This window comes from Vanessa atalanta, chromosome 29, assembly GCF_905147765.1.
Source record: "Vanessa atalanta chromosome 29, ilVanAtal1.2, whole genome shotgun sequence".
NCBI lineage: Eukaryota > Metazoa > Arthropoda > Insecta > Lepidoptera > Nymphalidae > Vanessa > Vanessa atalanta.
The window spans coordinates 2,875,987-2,896,416 of record NC_061899.1 but is presented as its reverse complement, the minus strand read 5'-3'; the positions used below and the strand labels follow the sequence as shown (position 1 = coordinate 2,896,416).

At 34.9% G+C, this 20,430-nt stretch overlaps 1 protein-coding gene across 1 annotated transcript in view; it reads left to right on the top strand.

Annotated features, from left to right (window-relative positions):
* The window catches only part of LOC125074993, a 59,965-nt gene extending 49,381 nt beyond the window's left edge, over positions 1-10,584 (top strand). Inside the window, exons 3-11 of the mRNA XM_047686515.1 lie at positions 3,161-3,269; positions 3,578-4,041; positions 4,667-4,806; positions 5,175-5,271; positions 5,921-6,282; positions 6,843-6,992; positions 7,579-7,747; positions 8,366-8,644; positions 9,144-10,584. Of these exons, the coding sequence (XP_047542471.1) occupies positions 3,161-3,269; positions 3,578-4,041; positions 4,667-4,806; positions 5,175-5,271; positions 5,921-6,282; positions 6,843-6,992; positions 7,579-7,747; positions 8,366-8,644; positions 9,144-9,458 (2,085 nt within the window). The 3' untranslated portion in view covers positions 9,459-10,584. The remainder of the gene's footprint in view (positions 1-3,160; positions 3,270-3,577; positions 4,042-4,666; positions 4,807-5,174; positions 5,272-5,920; positions 6,283-6,842; positions 6,993-7,578; positions 7,748-8,365; positions 8,645-9,143) is intronic.
* The last annotated feature ends 9,846 nt before the right edge of the window (positions 10,585-20,430 follow it).

The window sequence follows — 20,430 nt, the reverse complement described above, 5'->3', positions numbered from 1 at the left end:
CCTCCTGCTCATTTGCCACCTATCACATAAAAAAAAGTTCGTCAGTGAATATATCGTGAGGACATCTGCATGTCGGATGAAAATTGGGCTATATGTGTTGTGTGTGTACCGCCAACTTTAAGTAAAGAAGTTTATGCTCTCCTAAAGGATAATCTCAATAGGAGGAACATATATATTCTCCTGGTGAGATTCTATACTGTTAGTACGTCCTTATGACCTACTACTTATCGGATGAATCCATTGATGTCGCCGGTCTTGACGTCAGAAACACTCCGAAATAACTATAACAACGATTTCGAATTCCAAGTAAATTAATAAGATAACAACATTATTAATTGTTGCGTCGAAAATAAAAACAAATCAATTATATGTCACGAAACAACGCGGTAATTAGTATATCGATAAATGTTTAACACATCACTAATTGACGTTATCATAATTGTTATTGTACTATGTTTGGTGACCTAGCCTCGTTTGCGTATTTGGGACGGTGTTATACGATACGTCTTAATTTATATAATTCGAATAATTTGAATAGTTTATAATGAAGCGAGTGGTAAGTTATTGAATTACCCGACCAAAATAAAAAGGCTTAATTTTTTTTTAAATTGTAAGGCTAAGCAAAGGTACTCCTTATCAAAGTACGTATGATTGCATCTGTAGCGAAATAATAGCCGTTGTATAGAATCTTCTTACTGATTCTGCAATACGGCATAACACTGTCCCGTTCTTTATCGTTTATGGTTTTCTTATTGTACGAAATAGTATACTCTGAATGCCCGACGAGACTGGTGCAAAAGACAATTTTGACAGATTTTTTTTTTTTCTTTCTTTCTTGAACAGTACTTGAGTGTTAATGTATACCGTCCAAGATGATTTTTAAAGGTGTTTTTTTTTATTTATTTTCTTTGACGGATGTGATGTAGTTTAGCTTTTGTGTTTGCGTGTGTGGGTGATATAAATATATGATAAAGGATAAGAATGTTATAAGAAACTTGGTATATATGTATGTATGTTGACATCGCTTTTAAAGTAGACAAATGTGTTCTTTCAATAAGTCAGTTTTTTTAGTACGCAATGATAGTTGTTTCCAAACTCATTTACATGTAGTTATCGCTCGCATTTTAAGGGTTGGTTGTCAGGTTTTAGGCAAAACCTTAGCCTTTCTCTTTCCTTGGAGTTCAAACTAGCTTGATACGAAATTTCATCAAATTCGGTTCAGTGTTATGGACGTGAAAGACCAACAGACAGACAGAGTTACTTTCGCATTTATAATCTATATTAATTATTTTGATGTAAAAAATCTCAGGCGGCGAGATATGAGTCTAAATTTCAATGACGTCACGTTTAGGTACACATGAGAAGAGACAGATGATATAGAGAGAAAGAGAGGTACTGATCGCGCTTTTTTTAACTAAAACTATTGTATTGTATGTCATATTATAATATAGGTATGTTATATTACGTTGAAATTAATTCTAGTCATCCTACCTAGATCTTCTTAAGTCTGCCTCGTTTTAAGTCACAGTTGAATCCTAAGATATTTTTCTTATTGAATATAATATAATTTAAGTTACAAATGTTAATAAAAGTTGCCTTATCACGAGCGTATTGATAGTTTAAATAAACAATTGATTAAACAAGGTTATTTCAATTAAAAATTTGTACGATGCGAAGTTTGAGTCTTAGAAGATGTATCTTAGTATTATTATTGGAAGTGAATTGCTCGTAAATAGTACGGACGTCGAGGTTATTCTCCTTTGGCTATTCCCGACAGGTAGCGATACCTGAAAGATTATATATTGTAGGAGATATTATCTTGGTGGTAGGGCTCTGTGCAAGCCCGGCTGGGTAGGTACCACCCATTCATCAGATATTCTACCGCCAAAGCGGTGCTGACCACTTACCATCAGGTGGCACATTTGCTCATCCGCCTACCGATGTCATAATAAAAAGATTAGTTTGACATAGAAATTCAAGGACTCATTCCAACCCACACGGGGTACAAGGGGTGAAAAAAACCCCGATGTCACGGTCAAGTCTAACAACATCGATGAGGCATCCCAGAAGGTATCTTAAAAATCTCTTTGGGGAAAGGCGATCGTCAGAACACTACCCAAGCGCTTGTGGTCCTTAATACTGGGCTGAGTGAGTCAATGTAATTATAGACAAAGAATATATATACATCCTTAATCTCATGTCCGGTTACTGTATTGATGAAACGATTCGTTTTGCTTACTATGGTAGAATTATTTACTAGATAGTAAGGTTACGAGCTTTGCTCTTTTTTCGTAGCTCAAAAATAACGGTTTCCAATTTATAATAAAGAGTCACTGATTGAAGCGACCCGAAATTCGTTGAGGACGCTTCGAACGTGTGGTCTTTTAAAATGCCAGTGTTAATAACCTAAGCTTGCTTGTCTGGCTAAATTCAATTTAAGAAATAACTAACTAACCAATAGGAGGAATTAATATAAACAAAGTTTGATTTATACATTTGTAGGTATATCTTTATTTATAATACAAAACTATTACACTTAAGCACTCATATCCAATCCAAAGTTTTGTCTTGTCGACGTTGAAAACGCAATTTTTTAGAAAATCCATAATGAATATCAAAGGTCATTTCGATGTTAAGTGTTGTTTATTTGGCTTTTGTCCTCTTGTGGTCGAAATAGACAACACCTATTATATTTTTTTGAAGTTATTAACTGTAGTCTATTACTTTTTGATGATGTATCTTTAACTATAAACACAATCATGTAGATGAAAGTGATTAGTTTTCTAATAATAGCCAATGCATCTTTGTTCCACCGCCCGTATTTTGCGTGTCTTCGTGCTTACGTCATCAAACGTCAAGGGTGGGACGAATTACGTCACAATTCGTACAAATACGAACATGAATCGAGGCTTCAATAGTTTCTTTGGTCGCAGTTTTATTTAAAAATTTCCAGGCCGATTGTATAAAATCCTACTAATATTATAAATGTGAAAATTTGGATGTTTTTGTAACTCAATCACATAAAAACGAATTTGGATAAAAATTGGACAAATGAATGGAATGCGTGTATCTTGACCGAAATTCGCTGATTTAATTTGTATAAGCACCTGTTGAATTTGATGTGTTGCTGTTCGGTTCATAATTTTCGATATATTTTCAGCTGAACCGTCTGATGACGGAGATCTACGAAACTGTAAAGGCAGCTTGCAACATGGACGAGAACAAACCGGGGAGCTTCCCCACTGATCTTTCAGACGCAGCCAGTGAAGGTGAGTCGTTTTTACATAAAATACTGCATTTAACCCGAAAAGACCATGTAATCTTGTAAGGAACATGTGTTCTCTGAACTCTTAAGCCTTTTTGAATAATGGAACTATTTTTGCCAGAGCTGGTAATTTTTCGGGTGCAGGACATTTTCTTTTAATAGGAGTAATTGTATTTAATGTATGAGTTTGGATATGTAGCCATATTAAACAAATTAATTTAATTCCGTTAATTACACAGTTGTAAAATCCGAATATCCTGCTAAATTCTTAGGCACTTAAACAAAGTTAATGTTGTGATCTTCATTTTCCAGAATCAGTAACCCTTACAAGAAGTCTGACAGAGAAGAGGAAGAACTACGTCCGTCGAGTTTCATCAAGGGTGGCATATTTAGACAAGAATGTCAAAACACGTTTCAGACACCAAACATCTATCTGTTCGTACAAATCAGAAATCTTAGACAATCCATACTCCACATTCCGATCCTGGAAAAGTTTTAGAACGTCACAGAGCAACTTGGCCAGGGATAAAATGGAGCGTCACGATTCCACTGATTCGAAGATCAACTTGACAGATTCCAGTGGTAACATGTTGTCCATAAAGGACATGGTCAGCGATGATTCGTTGGATAATTTGAGCATTGATGAGAAAGCGGGCTGTGTGGATATTGATCTGCCCTTCGTGCCCAGGGATAAGGGTCTGTTCAATATATGTCTGCTGGTCGGATTGAACTATATGACCGGTGAGGCGTACGTCAAGAGCGTTTTTCCGAGTCAGGTAAGATTTTAATTTCAACAAAAGTAACTACCTCAGATTAAAATATCAAGACTTGTACAAAATTTTATAGCATATATATATATATGGTATCGTCAAGAAGCTATACTTAGTAACTGAGTGAGCCAGTGTATTGTATTGTAACAACAGGTACAAGGAGCATAACAGTTGGTCATTTAAGAAATGGTTTAAATTTCATAAACCAGGTTACCATAAAAAAAATAGCAGATGATTCTTCTCCATCATGGAAATATTTGAGTTGTAATTCGTCACGTTAGCTGGCTACTTGTCATGTTTATGTCACGTGACCGGTTTACGATCCTGAGATGATACATACAATAACTCCAATAGATCTCAGTCACGCTTCAACCGTTTACGTGTAGGTAGTTTTAATTTTATAAGTTCCGATATGAGTGTGATAGAAGATATGAAATGTTCGAGAGTAAAAGATATAGCTGTTTGCACACAATTGCGCTTCAAATGTTTAGTTGGCATACCTCTGATAGACTGACTGCTACGCGCAAGATGACATATCTACCTCCTTTATGACAATAATTATAAACAAGTCTAAGGTCAACATTTAGCATCTATGTTTCAAAAATTATATGCTGTGTATTTGTGTTTCTAGGTACAAGTACCGCCACATATAGAAAACTTAATATTTCCGGAAACAATAAGTTCTGGAACAATCGGCGAATGGGCGACAGAGACGGCAGCACAGTGCTACTCGCTCGTACTTACAGATGAGAGGGGGGAGAGAGCCTATGGGTGAGTTGATGCTTGTATTATCTGGTGGACTTTTCTCATATTCCACGGCCAAACAGCAATATTTATTTGTTGTGTTCCGGTTTGAAGTGTGAGTGAGCCAGTGTAAATGCAGAAACAAAGAAGACTTCGACTTGGCGAGGTAAATCATGGTTAATATTTTATAAATTGCCAATGTCTATGGACGGTGGTAGCTGCTTACCATTGGGTAGCCCATTTACCAGTCTGCCTAGCTATGACAAAAACATTTGGTAGAACATTTAAAGTATAGTCTTATAAGACAAGAACATTCTAAGTATATCTTCGTTGTAGTATAAGGTCTATATATCCTATATGGGTTGGTTGGTTTGATTATGTATTAATTTTAACAGTTACTGCCGCCGAGTGCTCCCAGAGGGCGCTACCACGTGTCTCCCCCTCTGCTATTGTCTCATTGGGAAATACAGAGCACCTGGTTTTTATTATAAGGTGAGTTTTATTCATCAGTCAAACGATAGAATTTATATTACCAAGCTTCAGACTCTACAAGTTTGCCAGTAATTGGCAAATTTATATTAAAAAAAACATTGATAGTGTTCATTGATTTCCATGCAAAGTAAATACTTCAAAATAATGGGAAAGTTGTCCACTGTTTTTTAAGAGAAGCATTTAGATAAATTTAATTGGCAGAAATTCTCTCGACAAGAACAGGTTTCTCATGCTGTTTTTTTTCATCCGACTCAGAGGTTAACTATAAACACAAATAAAATTATGATATATTATTTAAAATTTTGCCCAGATATTCAATCAGATTTATTGTTATTAATTAATAATAATGCTACGTTTAATAATTTATGTCTTACATCCTAATATTCAAGGTCCAGAACCTTCTCAAAAGTTTAAAAAAAAAACCTGCAACAGGAGGCCTCGTTCTGACTAAACTAACGTCATTCCTTTTCAAACTAATGACAGAAAACTTTAATGAAAACTTAAATAAAGTCATAAAACATTAACTGCTATACAATCCACAACCACTTGTGAAATTTTGTAAAAAACCCCTTAGAAAAGTGCTCATAAGACCATACTCAACTAGACTACATTTGACAGTTGTAATAATTGTATTTATCTCTAATTTTAGGTATTACAAGAGATAGAATCGCACCACGGTAATTCTGAGGTCGAAATCAATCAAATACTACAACAATTATTTGAAACCGATTTCCCGAATCCAGGGGAACAGATATCAATAACGTACACGAACGTCAATAAGGATAAGACGAGGAACTCGTTGAGTTTAGGTGATATACACAAGTGCAAAACGATGCCTGACCCCAGACGCAACGAGAGCACGATGAACGTGTCAGTCAGGAAGGACTTGTCAGGGTCAGACGGGCCGGACGTCACGGAGAGAGAGAGTGAGACGGAGAGTCACGAGTTGCCGGAGTATTACGATTTGGAGAACAATAATCGTCCGAGACTATTGAGCATAGAGAGGCCCAGGTAAAATTATTATTATTAATGTTCATATTTATGTAAGATATACTGAATATCAAAGGTGTAGTAAATAATAGTTCACTTGTCATGGGATTGCAGGAGTTAGTTACATTTTTCCAGGACAAAAGTATCCTATGTGTTATTGCAAGCTAAAATCGATATTTGTGTTAAATTTCATCCAAGTCTGTTAAGATTCATCATCAGACCAAGATCAAGATCAGTGTAATCACAGGCACAAGGGACATAACATCTTAGTTCCCAAGGTTGGTGGCGTTGGTGTGACGTAAGGAATGTTTAGTATTCCTTACAGCGTCAATGTCTATGGGCGGTGGCCACTTACCATCAGGTGGCACATTTGTCCGACCGTCATTGTAATAACAAATATCCATCCAAACTTTTCCATTTATAATATGATTTAGATGTTAATGGCAAAAGTAAAAATAGGTAAACAACTTTGACCTTGAACTGGTATTTATACCCTATTGGTGGAGAATTACCCACTCCGTGGTATTGTGTGGTGTTCGTGTATAATTAAAGATATTAAAAATGTTTTTTTTTCTTTATAGGACAAGGATTATAAAACGTCCCTTGGATCCGAGAGCCGATGAGGACAACGTGTCGATTTTATTGGACACCTTCGGTGCTGGTCTCGTGATTAAGGTCTTCGGTTCGTTACTCTTGGAGCGAAAAGTTATCGTCATGGGTGATGAATTGAGGTTAGATTTTTTTTATGTAAAAGGTTGGGTGCGTTCCGGTACGTTTTATTTTAGTCGAGAGGGGAGAATTCTTAACCAAAACGTTAAAGGCTATTTTGTTCGTATTTAATAGTCATAGTCTGGCTAAGCAAACTTTTGGTACATTTATTATTTATTATTTTCTTTGACAAACAGACAATCCATTTTCCCATACTTATGAAACACGAAACTCAATTCTTGACCATCAAAAAGGAAGTGTATGATGCAATATTAAAGTGGGTAGCCACCCAAGTGGGTATTGGAGTACGTCGATCGCAATTTTCTTTAAATTTGTTTACGTTTTTTTAATTTTATTCTTATACAGCCGTAGTGCCGCTCTCTAACCGGCCAGTAACTTTTTTCGACTCTCTAATATTAAAACTTTGTTAAATCACATCAATTTAGTAAATTGCAATCAAAAATCCTCGTTAAATCTCTTCGAAGTGAGACCATGACCGATATTTTATGTGCTGTTATCGTAACATAATCACTGGGACAAAAATGGGGTTACGCTTTTAATATAAGATGGAGACTTTGAATTAACATTTAAAACAATTATTTATTCCAGTGTCATCTCTTCGTGTATGGAAGCATTACAAAGCGCCCTGTATCCCTTCGTGTGGCAGCAGCCGTTAATATCGACCATCCCCTCCCAGATCCAGAGGGATGTACTCACAGCGCCACTCCCGATATTAGCAGCTATGCTATCAGACCACAACCCCGCTCAGATCGAGGAGGTGAGTTCCATGACAAAACTCTTTTAATCAATTACTTTAAATTATATATATACTACGTGAAAATCGTATATGTCCGTATGTCACGAGTCAAATTTAATAAAACTTTTTTTTTTCTCACAATAAGAGATACAAGTCATTTTAAAAATGGTTAGCGTAGTGTAGTGTAATTTATTAAATTGATATATTTAGTTTTTAATTTCATATAAGATGCCAATAGTTTCTCGTTTTTTTTTTTTACAGAAAGTTTATAAAAAAATACAATTTTATTTAACCGCCAATCTGACGACCTCCGTGGTCGAGTAGTGTGTACACCGGTTTTCATGGGTACGCCACTCCGAGGTCCCGTGTTCGATACCCGGCCGAGTCGATGTAGAAAAAATCCATTAGTTTTCTATGTTGTCTTGGGTCTGAGTGTTTGTGATACCGTCGTTACTTCTGATTTTCCATAACACAAGTGCTTTAGCTACTTACATTGGGATCAGAGTAATGTATGTGATGTTGTCCAATATTTATATTAAGAACTAAGGCTTTTTTTTCTTTTGACTCACTTATACTCCAAGTCAACAAATAAAACATACCACTTTTAATACTTACATACAATATTTCTCATCGTTCCAGGGCATGCTTATCGATCTAACACACCCATCAAAGGTCCTGTTCTACCAGGGGGATGAATCGACCATCCTCCCGACGGCCAGCTACAAGACCCTGAAGACCTCGTTACACATGGAGTCAATAAAACACAAGGACAAACACGAAGACACGAAAACGAGGAATGTTATGATATCAGAAGCGTTTTTGAGATTTTTCGTCGATATTTTGGGTGATTTCTGGAAGTTCTTCGCCGATGGCGAGGTTGGGGACAGCGATTTGGGGAGGAACGGGGTAGTGTTTGATGTGAGTAGAAAAGTATTTTGTCATGCGATAATGATGACCTTGTTGAGGAGGAGATTCTGTTATAGTGCATTCTCTATCTTCTCACTTTCATAAACCAATAGGACCACCACTTGTGTGTGCTCAATTACGAAACGACTCAATTCTCCTGACACTGGAGTGTCAGTATTAGTTTTCGATTTGCACACAATTGTAGTTTTTAATCCAAAATAACGGTCACAAGCATAGTTGCTTTAGTATTTGTTCGTGTTATGCATTTTTTTTTTTGAATTCATGAAATAAATTCATGAAATAATAAAAATTCCTTACATCACTCCGATGCGCCACCAACCTTGGGAACTAAGATGCTATGTCCCATCTGCCTGTAGTTACACTGGCTCACTTCTACGCTGCACTTCTACTGTATTGCTGTTTGGCGGTAGAATATCTGATGAGTGGGTGGATTTACCCGGACGGACAGAACAAAGTCACCAAGTATATATGTAAAATCTCGTCTTTACAGAAAGAAGCCTTCATCAAGAACTCAAGTTCGAAGCAAGTGCAATACTTCCTGGAGTGGTTCACGGAAACAGCAATGTTCAACCATTTCATACAGAACATGGCGACGTGCTACCACGACCTACCGTTACCGAACGATTACATCAATAAAGACTTAGTCGACACACCCCTACCGAACTTCTACGAGCTGTTCCACGAGAGAGTTAAAAGTCGCAGTAAAACGCAAAATCAAAAAAGTGATTCCAAGTTGAATTACAAAAACGCAGTTAATAAAAAAGTTAAAATGTTAAAAACGAAACTAAGGGATCTTGTTGCGTAAATAATTAAGATATTGCTAGTTTGAAAGGTGCCTTAAAAATCGTATTGAATTATTATTATTTTTGTAATTAATATGTACCGTTAGTCTGATTATTGCCTTATTAAAAAAAAATTAGAACATATCGCTTGAGCCGCCTTAGTTATGAATAATATACGGCTTTACTTATAAATATTATTAAGAGAGTGATTACTTAAACATTTCTCTCTCTTTCTCACGAATATCAAATCAATTATGACTAAAAGAGACGATTAGTATTCAATATGTAAGGAATTAGTGTTTAATTAAAACCGTTGATATGAAATACAAAAAAAAAAAACATTCCTTAAGTATACAAAAAATAATCTAAATTTAAAACAAAATCGTTCTTAAGAAGAAAAATAATTCTCGTTCTATACATAGTATATAAACACGACGTCTTTGATTTCATTCTTATAATTGAAAAGAAGAAATTTTGAATTAAACTGTTTAATGTCATGTTTTTTTTTATAATCTGTGTCACTTCTATCAATTCTTCAATCTCTACAGATTATAAAATAAAGTATTTCATTCAAGAAGTACAGAAAAGGCGAGAATTTCAAAGTTCAACGAAAAATCTTAATTTTTATTCACGTCAACCTAAAGTTAAGTATATACCCGTGTGAAACCGGCACGGATAACTAATCTATGTATAAACAAACAAAGACAAAACAGTTCAGTAACTTTTCTCCTCTTTCTGCCATTTAATCTTCCATATTTTTACTTTTCTTTGCTAGCTGTACCTGGTAGGGTTAACAAAAAAAATTTTCAGTTAAAGTAGAAAAGAAAGCGTTTGAAATATAAATTATATATTTTTCCTTTTTTCAATTATCATTATGGTTTATTTTCCATCAGTAAGTATATATGTATTGAGTATGTAAATGGAACAGTATATATAATTAAAGTAAAAATATAAGTTAACTAAAGGTTCTATTTATGAAGAATCTTTCGACATATATACAGTTGTAGAAGACGAAAGTAATGTATGTTTAAAAGATGTTGAATTTCGTCACGTCATTAGTCTAAATTTAAAGCGAATGAATTTGTTAAACATATGTACCTATTTATCGTCGTTGCGCCTGCAAAAAGTCCCTATGTGTTTTTTTTTTTATATATTTATATTTGTATGCCGTTCTAATCGTTATTTCGATATCGAAGGTTTCACAAAACTGTTTTTACAGTACGTGCGTATTGAAATAACGATTAAAACGGCATAAAAATTTAAAAATAAGAAAAAACACAAAGTGACTTTCGCAGGCGCAACGACGTTATGTAATAATATTATATAATTAAACATTCTCTGAAACGAGCTATAATATAAAATCTTCTGGTATAAGCTTTATGTTTATCGGTTCAGTAGTTTCAGTCAGGCATTTAATAAAACTTCTCATTAGTATATATATGACGATTTTAAATTACTATCAAAACGGGAAAGCTCAATACGATGTCAGACAATACAATCTAAAACAATTTTGATACAAGATAAAAGTCTCAAAATCGATTAGGTTACACTATATAACTGTTATATGTATGAATTCCAGTATAGACTACACCAATCACACGAGGAGTAAAGACTCGAACAACTTTGACCTTGAAATGACGCGATACTATTGGTCGAAATCTCGATTAATATAGGTGAAGTTGTCGGAACTTTGGAAGTAAAATTAAAACTGGATTGATTTATAAATAAATATATATTAATAAAGAACTGTTTTTAGTGCATATTATAGCAGATCTATTAGTATGGAATATTAAAATCTAAGGTTTGTTTATCTTCACTTCTCGTGCCGTTGGAATGGACTGTTTTGCTTTTCACCTCAAATAAGACATAAGCCGGCTTCCACATCGAATTATAATTGTGTTACTTTTAAGAAATCAAACCGATTTGACGAGATCTGTCTTGTATATTAAATAATTCATCCGTATCTCATGACTTATTATAAAATTATTTAATAATCTTTCTTAAAAATGTAAAATATTTGATTCTGTTATTAATTCTCTTTGTGTGTAAAGTAATACCGGTTCGAGGTATTACGGATTCTACCCTCCAGTTGAGTTTGTGCTTTGGGTGGGGGGTGCCACCCCCTTTAGCGGTGACTTCATCTTCACTTCACTTCACTCCATACATCGTTTAAATAATATTTAATGTTTACTATGTTTTAAATAACGCGCGGGTAACATATCTTGATATTATATATGTAATATGATTTTATTGTTGATTAGTCACGGTCATATTTATATATCTAATATGTTGACATAATATACTGTGTTCAGTCTGATATTCTTGTTTCTAGTGTTGTAATTATTAATTATGACGACCTCCGTGGTCGAGTAGTGTGTACACCGGTTTTCATGGGTACGCCACTCCGAGGTCCCGGGTTCGAGTCCCGGCCGAGTCGATGTAGAAAAAGTTCATTAGTTTTCTATGTTGTCTTGGGTCTTGGTGTTTGTGGTACCGTCCTTACTTCTGATTTTCCATAACACAAGTGCTTTAGCTACTTACATTGGGATCAGAGTAATGTATGTGATGTTGTCCAATATTCATTTATTCATTTATTTATTATTATTAATAGTAATAACTTAGTTTTCGAAACGCTAATGGAAGTCGAATTAATTAATTTTACAATTTTATCCCTACAGAACGTTGTTCGTGACTTCGGTGTATATTTATAGTAAGTTGTCCGTCCTGTCGTACCGCTGCCCTCCCATTACTCCGTTTTGAAGTTCCTAACAAAAGTCATCTCTTAACGAGCGTCTTCGTCGCACAGCTGTGCTAAATTAAAAGTAAATGGGATCTAGTTACGGTGATCTCGTGATGAGTTCGTTGTATTATATATGGACGTTGTATCTTTTATATATGGACGTGTTTTTAATCTGTCTGTATGTTTGATGATAACTATACAAGTTTGCAATAGACTTGAGGTATTTGAGTTAACTCGACTCTTAAAAGCACTTTTAAATCGATATGTTTTAAGATGAAATTGTTTATATACCTAACACGTGCATAACATTAATACGGATGAATTAATAATATATAAATGTTTTATTATAAATATAATTGCAGCTTTATGTAATACATTTAAATAATTATATATTTTGTTTACAATTTTATTTTAAGTTTTGTAAATATAAGAATATTTAAAAATAAAAAAAAATTACAATATTAAATAGAAATTGGTAATGTTTGGTGTGTTTTTATTTTGTCTACGTTATTTCCAAATATTCAAGTAGGTTCATGAATTTAACGGGCTAATAAGCTATCTGGTGGTAAGTGGTCAGTTGTCACCAACGTCTATGAATATTGGCGCTGTCAGAAATATTAACCATTCCTTACTGTGCTCCTTTAACCAGCGAACTAAGTCAAGTCCCGTGTTCTTGTACAATACTAAGTGTTTGGATGTAAAACATTTGATAAGTGGAGCATGTTCAGAGCTGTCTCAAGCTATGCTGAGGCCCATGGGCACCCATGAATTTGGGACCCTTTGATAGTTATTTACTACCATCTACAAATAATTTACTTATGCCCAGGCTTTAAGTATTGTTTCAAATAAATGGTGCGGTAATTTTCGTAAATTCGTAGGAATCTGATCTTATGGCTATTTTATAGTATATCTATTTTTACTTTTATTATAGACTATCGTCAACAGCCTTTTTTGATAAATATAATAGATATTTCTTCCAAATATATCACTTTCGAAAATATACATAGCGGTCAACATGAGCACAAACGTATGAAGGAAATTGTTGGTTCTTCAGGGTCCTCTCAGGATGGGGGCCCTGGGCACGTGCCCCGTGTGCCCTATGGTAAAGACGATAATGAGCATGTTACAGTATGTAAGGTTACCGGCTCGGAATTTAGATTCTACCGAGAAGATCCGGCAGTAAACTCAGTAGTTACTCTGTTTCATTGATAATTAAATACAATTAACTTTTTGTTTATCCTGCACGGTAATTAAAAAACAGATTTTCGATACAATGATGTGAAAAATCGAATACGAGTGTGATTATTAATTTTTTTTTTTTTATAAATTATCATGCATCCTACTTGACATCGGTTTTAATCAGAACCTGTTCATGAATACTGGAACTGAAAACTGTAAACATTTACATATCTTGAAGACATATTTCGTGTTTTAGTAATAGTTTGACTATGACGTCATATTTAGTTATATCTTAAAAAAATATATAACATATTAACATACTTTATAGACAATGTATTTATTAAAACTATGAACTGTAACAATATTAAAGTTACATCATTGCTTTAGTAGTTATAGTTTGATTAAAAAAATACAACAATTCAATTGTCATAATATTTAATTTTGTATGTCAGACATATAATATATTGATATTATATATCATTTACATACAGATTATCTATGTTAAACAAAAAATGTAAATCCGAAATATTATTTATATACTTTCCGCCCGCGAGTCCGTTCGCGTTTTATGGTTTGGTTGGCAGGTGTTATACACACAATATTCTTATAAATATATATATCCTAAGTGCTAATCTGATCTACAAGCTACATAATTGTAAAATTTGCGTGACAGAGTAACACACATCCATACATACAAACTTTCGCCTTTATATATAGTATTTAATATCCGTAACGATTCGTTCACATTAACAAAGTCAAACTCTAAAATCTTTTTTCAATATAGAAGTGTTACACTTGATTATTGATAGTCTAAAATCAACCGCCGGTTCGAAAATTAATAGAGCGGTCCTGAGAAGTACCGGCGAAAGAAACTCATCGGAACTTTTTTAAAATTATTCTTTTCATGCAATAACAGCTGAGATGGCCCAGTGGTTAGAACGCGTTCATCTTAACCGATCATTTCGGGTTCAAACTCAGACCACCACTGAATTTTCATGTGCTTAATTTGTGTTTAAAATTTATCTCGTGCTCGGCGGTGAAGGAAAACATCGCGAGGAAACCTGCATGTGTCTAATTTCAACGAAATTCTGCCACATGTGTATTCCGCCAACCCGCATTGGAGCAGCGTGGTGGAATATGCTCCAAACCTTCTCCTCAAAGGGAGAGGAGGCCTTTAGCCCAGCAGTGAGAAAATTTACAGGCTGCTAATGTAACAATAACAAAAAATATTACGTTATTTGAAACAACCTGGAGGCGAACATCTCGTTCCCAAGGTTCGCAATCAATTTAAAAGTAATTAGTGTTGTAATATCCTTTAGCAACAGCAATATAGTGATGTATTTCCAATATTAAATCACAATAACTTAAAAATATTGTAAGATTAACAAGATGGACTACGATTTACCAATTTGTAACGTACGAACTTCGTCCGATCAACTGTGCCAGCGCATCCGGTCGGCGCTTCCACATCATGGACACTTTCCGGTTTCCAGATGTGACGTGTCCTTTACGTTACACTGATCCAGTGGCGTCCTCGCTCAAGCTTGCAGCTCGACGTTGCCAGCTGTGTACGATAAATATTCAAAATAAATTCCAATTAAACTTCTTGATAACTTCTTATGGGAGGGTAAACCGCTTAGTTACGTAACGCGTTACGGCGCCAGTCTGTCTGGCTTCCCTTTCTCTTAAGCACACGGCAGCCGTTGGCAACGATGACACTAATAATGTACATCACGACATGTAAGAATGAAATACATTTTTTTATTTAAAATAAAAAATTAAGTAATGATCTAAGCTCAAGTTAAAAAAATTAAATATTAAATAGTTCAACTTATTTTAGTTCAAGTTATCACCTCTGTCGGGGCTCCCGTGACCCACCCGTATTATATTTAAATCATCGATTACAAATTCTAAATTATTAACTAAGTATAAAAAATACATTGATTTTACTTAGTAAGCAACAATAAGTGATAAAATAATAATAATCACGAGCCATTACGTAAGTTAATATTGTAAACTTTACGCGCCATTGTTAATTTTCACGTAAAACAGATATTTCAATCTGTAGTTTATGACATTTAAATAACGAATCTTACTAAAAATTACTTGCTTGGATTCTGTTCAAGCTCGTTTGGGTAGGTTAGTATTGTTGGGTTGACGGGTGAGCTAGTGTAACTCCAGGCACAAGGGATATAACATCTTAACTCCCAAGGTTGGTGGCGCATTGATATGATGTAAGGAACGGCTATTAATTCTTACAGCGCTAATGTCTAATGGTGATGTTTACCACTAACCATCGGGTGGTCCAATTCCCCGTACAGTAATAGGTGGGATATTGTCGGGGGGAGTTAGGTACATTGGTCATTGCTGTACCCCTGATAGCGTGTATGCAATATTTTATCATAAACCGTTAAGTAACCGATGAGATCGTGTAACAAACAGACTTACTGTCGCATTTATAGGTATATCTCTACTAATAATATAAATTCGAAAGTAACTCTGTCTGTTACCTCTTCAGGATTAAACCGCTGAACCGATTTAGTTGAAATTTTGTGTGGAGATAGTTTAAGTCCCGGGAAGGACATAGACAAGCACCACTGAATTTTCATGTGATTTATTTGTGCTTATAATTCATGATGATGACTCGGCGGTGAAGGAAAACATCGTGAGGAAACCTGCATGTGTCTAATTTCAACGAAATTCTGCCACATGTCTATCCACCGCATTGAAGCTCAAAGGGAGAGAAGGCCTTAGCCCAGCAGTGGGAAATTTACAGGCTGTTAATGTGAAGGACATAGTTAAGATTTTTATCACGGAAATCATCAATTAAGGGTATGAAGAGGAGGGTGAAACTGTACGGGGATAATATTATTTCTCATGTAAGGAATATAAAACTAATTATAATTTAACCTTTCGCTAATTTATGTAATGTTTGTGTATTTTTGACCAATCAGGTTAGAACATAATTTTGGATCCTATATAGTATTGGTATAAGGTTTGTGTACTATAAATTCGGTTGAAGTCGTGTGTTTAGCTAGTAAAGAATTATATTTGTTTTTTCCTTATTTCTAAAACATCGATACCATTCAAACTTTGCAAGTTGGTGCGCGTGATGTAAGGAATGTTTGATGTATCATACACCACTAACGTCTATGATTCGTGGTGACAGCTTACCATCAAGTGGCCAATTTACCCGCCCTTACATATATGAAATAAAAAACACAGTAGAAACGTCATAAGGACGCAAACGATTGGAATTTATTACTTTCAAACACGAAGTCCTTGTAATTTTTCCTACATTTACGTATTGATATCTATTTCGTTTATTTGTTTACAACGGTGATCACAAATACGTAATAAATTTCCGTAAAAGTAATTGTAAATAAGTATTATTTTATTATCAAAATAAAACATTGAAATTGTTCTCGTTTACGCTGGGAAATTTAAAAAAATATCACACTTTATTAACGTTCATTAATATTATTTATTAACGTATAAAATTATTGTTAGTTATTCGTTAATGATAGTTTTTAACACGCTTGTATTAGCTTCAATTGTAACTATGTATGTAAGGAAATCTTGGAATCATAATTTGACCCACTTCCCCGTCTTCGATTAGGATGACATTTTGCACGCGCTCTGAGTTCTGATGACAATACATGACTAGCTAAAAAACGTCATTACAAATCCAATATGGCCTACCCAAGATGGCGGACTGGCTGTTTTAAATCCACCTCCATGATATGGATATCAAATGAAAGGGTTTGCTGTCAGGAATACGAAAAAAATAGTCACGTGATTTAAATCCAACATGGCGGACATCCAAGATGGCGGATTGGCTATTTGAAATGCACCCCCATGATATGGGTATTAAATAAAAGGGTTTGCTTTTGTCATTTTCAGCGCGTGCTAAAACCGTGCTTTTTAGTTTTTTAAACTATTATTCAATAAAAAATCCATAGACTGAGAGCCAGTGATCGGCAGACTCACGGTATAGTAGCAAACTCCATATTACTGCCAGGTATACTGCTTCAACTGCCGTTGGGGAAATGAAGGTTCACTATTCCCATCGAGGGTTCCTTTGAGCGCGCCAAGGAGTCGAAAAGCTTAAAAATTTACTTTTAAAACGGATCGCGGATGTTTGCCGTTTTGATATCTTACAATATATAAGAAAAAATATAGGAAAAATTAATGGCAGACACTTATTCCTGTTCTTACTATATTTTATATAATTTCAAAGGTACCTAAATTTTATACAAATTTACGTCATTTCAGCAAAGCCTATATTTATATAAGTATAATATTTATACTACTATTATATATATGTACTTACAAAAGCAGATACATAGGTCGGTTCTAATGTGAAAGAGAGGCCACATAAAAGTTTCTTAGTTGCCCTTATGAAGATGCATTATTTTGATTCTCGCACTTTCAATTTCGCAAATACCAGTGTTTCAGCATAGCTGCATTTCATGTATATTATTTATATTATTATTATATACATATATTTACAAAAGCAGACACATATGTAGGTCGGTTGTAAGACGCAGGCAGACCCCATAATAGTTTCTCAGTCGTGTTAATAAAGGTGCTTGTCGTGCTAATAAACATTCATTACATTTTATATCGCCATTGAATACCCTCTTTATTGTTTTCGGGTTAAATACAGAGAAATGGTTTGATAGCGAAGAGACGGACCGCTGCTGTTACGTCTGTACGTGTGCGTCCTGAGGGGTCACCGCGCACGTGCTCGTCCGCAGTCCGTACATGTTCAAACGCTTCTAGTAATTATTACGTGCGCGGTGCGTGGTACGTCGTTACACCAGACTAACCGATGTTCATATTATATAAATAACTAGATGAAAACCCGGCTCCGCTCGGGCAAAATAAGTAAATTCGATATATATTAATAATTTAAAGTGGATAAGTTTACATTGAGTATTCCTGCACGAATTTTTTATTTAGAACACTCTCTGAACGCATCCGTAAACGTCCAACATGGCCGCCCGTTGAACTGTCAGGTAATTGAATTTCATGGATTTAATAAAGAAATATCTCGATTATGCGGATATATATAGTCGCCTAAAAAATCATTACTTTTTAAAGATATAATTGTGGACAGGTTTTGACTCGGGTCTATCGTAAACCGGCACGAAATTATAAATAAAATCAAAATCCAAATATACTTTATTCAAGTAGGCTTTTACAAGCACTTTTGAATCGTCATTTGACAAACTATTTAAAGTAAAGCTACCACCGGTTCGGAATGTAGATTCTACCGAGAAGAACCGGCAAGAAACTCAGTAGTTACACTTTTTCAACATCTAAATATACAGTCATGTTAGTTAAATACAATTATATATGTATGATATGTCTCCTGCCTGGAAGTCAACAAGCATTAACTCCACGCTCTTTTATCATCTATATAATCTTGTATATGAAACAGCAAAGTTAAAAATACAGAAGTAAGTTAAGGTCCTTCATATACATATATTATATCAGGCTCGACGAAAAGTATGAATATACTTGTAGTGACTTCGTAGTTTGACGTCATTCCGTTCCATAATTCTACTCACTAGAGAGGTAGAACTTAATAAATAAAATAAAAGCGCGTTAATTTAAATCGCGTTTCGTTACACGGACGGAATGCGACGGGAATCCCTTCAAGGGAAAAACCTTACGAGTGAAAGGCTTACGAAATGGGTTTATTCTTGTTAAATTACAAGGAATGTAAATACAAGCGATTGTGCTTTTTGATACCGATTGACTTAAGCTTAAGGCTAAATGTGGTTTAATACTGTCAGCTTAGAATTGGTTACATATTCAATTATGGTTATTTAAGAAGTATATGGCAATGATTCGTCAATTGTTTCTGGTGTTATATGATGAGTTGGTGGTACCTACCCAAACATTAGCAGCCCGTAAATGTCCCACTGCTGGGATAAAGGCCTCCTCTCCGTTTGAGGAGAAGGTTTGGAGCATATTCCACCACGCTGCTCCAATGCGGGTTGGCGGAATACACATGTGGCTGAATTTCGTTGAAATTAGACACATGCAGGTTTCCTCACGATGTTTTCCTTCACCGCCGAGCACGAGATGAATTATAAACACAAATTAAGCACATGAAAATTCAGTGGTGCCTGCCTGGGTTTGAACCCGAAATTATCGGTTAAGATGCACGCGTTCTAGCCACTGGGCCATCTCGGTCCTACCCAAACGGGTTGGACAAAATCCTACTACCGATCTTGTAAATACTTCAATTGATTGTAGTTTTTATGGTTATATCTATGGTTTATAATACTAAAAAATATTTATAGAATAACTATGTTAATGTTGATCTACGTTAAATGGTTACTTACGCAAAAGTATTGTTGGGGATTTTGAACTAGGAAAGTGTGTACCACCGTTTGCATATATAATTTTATTTGATCGATTTTAATGAATTGACAGTATCTTGGAGCAGCGTGGTTGAATATGCTCCAAACCTCCTCAAATGGAGAGGTGGCCTTGGCCCAGCAGTGGGAAATTAGTATGTATGTAAGTGTAAAATATTTATAAATAATCATTAAAGGTTGTACAGCTTAGTTATCGAGTTATATTCAATCACAGAATTATATAAATGTAATGAATACTCTTTGGTTTGACATTTTTATAAATAAAACTAGAAGAAGAACATTTTTGAATTGAACACGGGAATTGTTAATCTGAGTTGAAAAACGGAAGATAATGGATGTTTTTTTTTTTTAATTTACAACATCCACGGGCTGACAGTAGCCCGGGCCTTTTTCACATTTTTTTTTTATAAATTTAGGCGTTATTTTATATTTTTGCTGAACATCGGCAGATCTTCGCTGGACTTCGAGCTTGTCGTCTTCTTGGGAGACGTGGCCCACACTGACATTTTTTTTTCTATTTAAAATAATATATAAAAATACTGTAGATGGTAGTTATTTTTTTTTATCCTAATGACTGCAATCCAGCGGACCCTGCTCCGTGCTCGAAAAATAAATATCGTAAACTATATTAAATATTGTTAACCCGATGGATCCTGTCTACTCGAAGCCGGGTCTTCAATA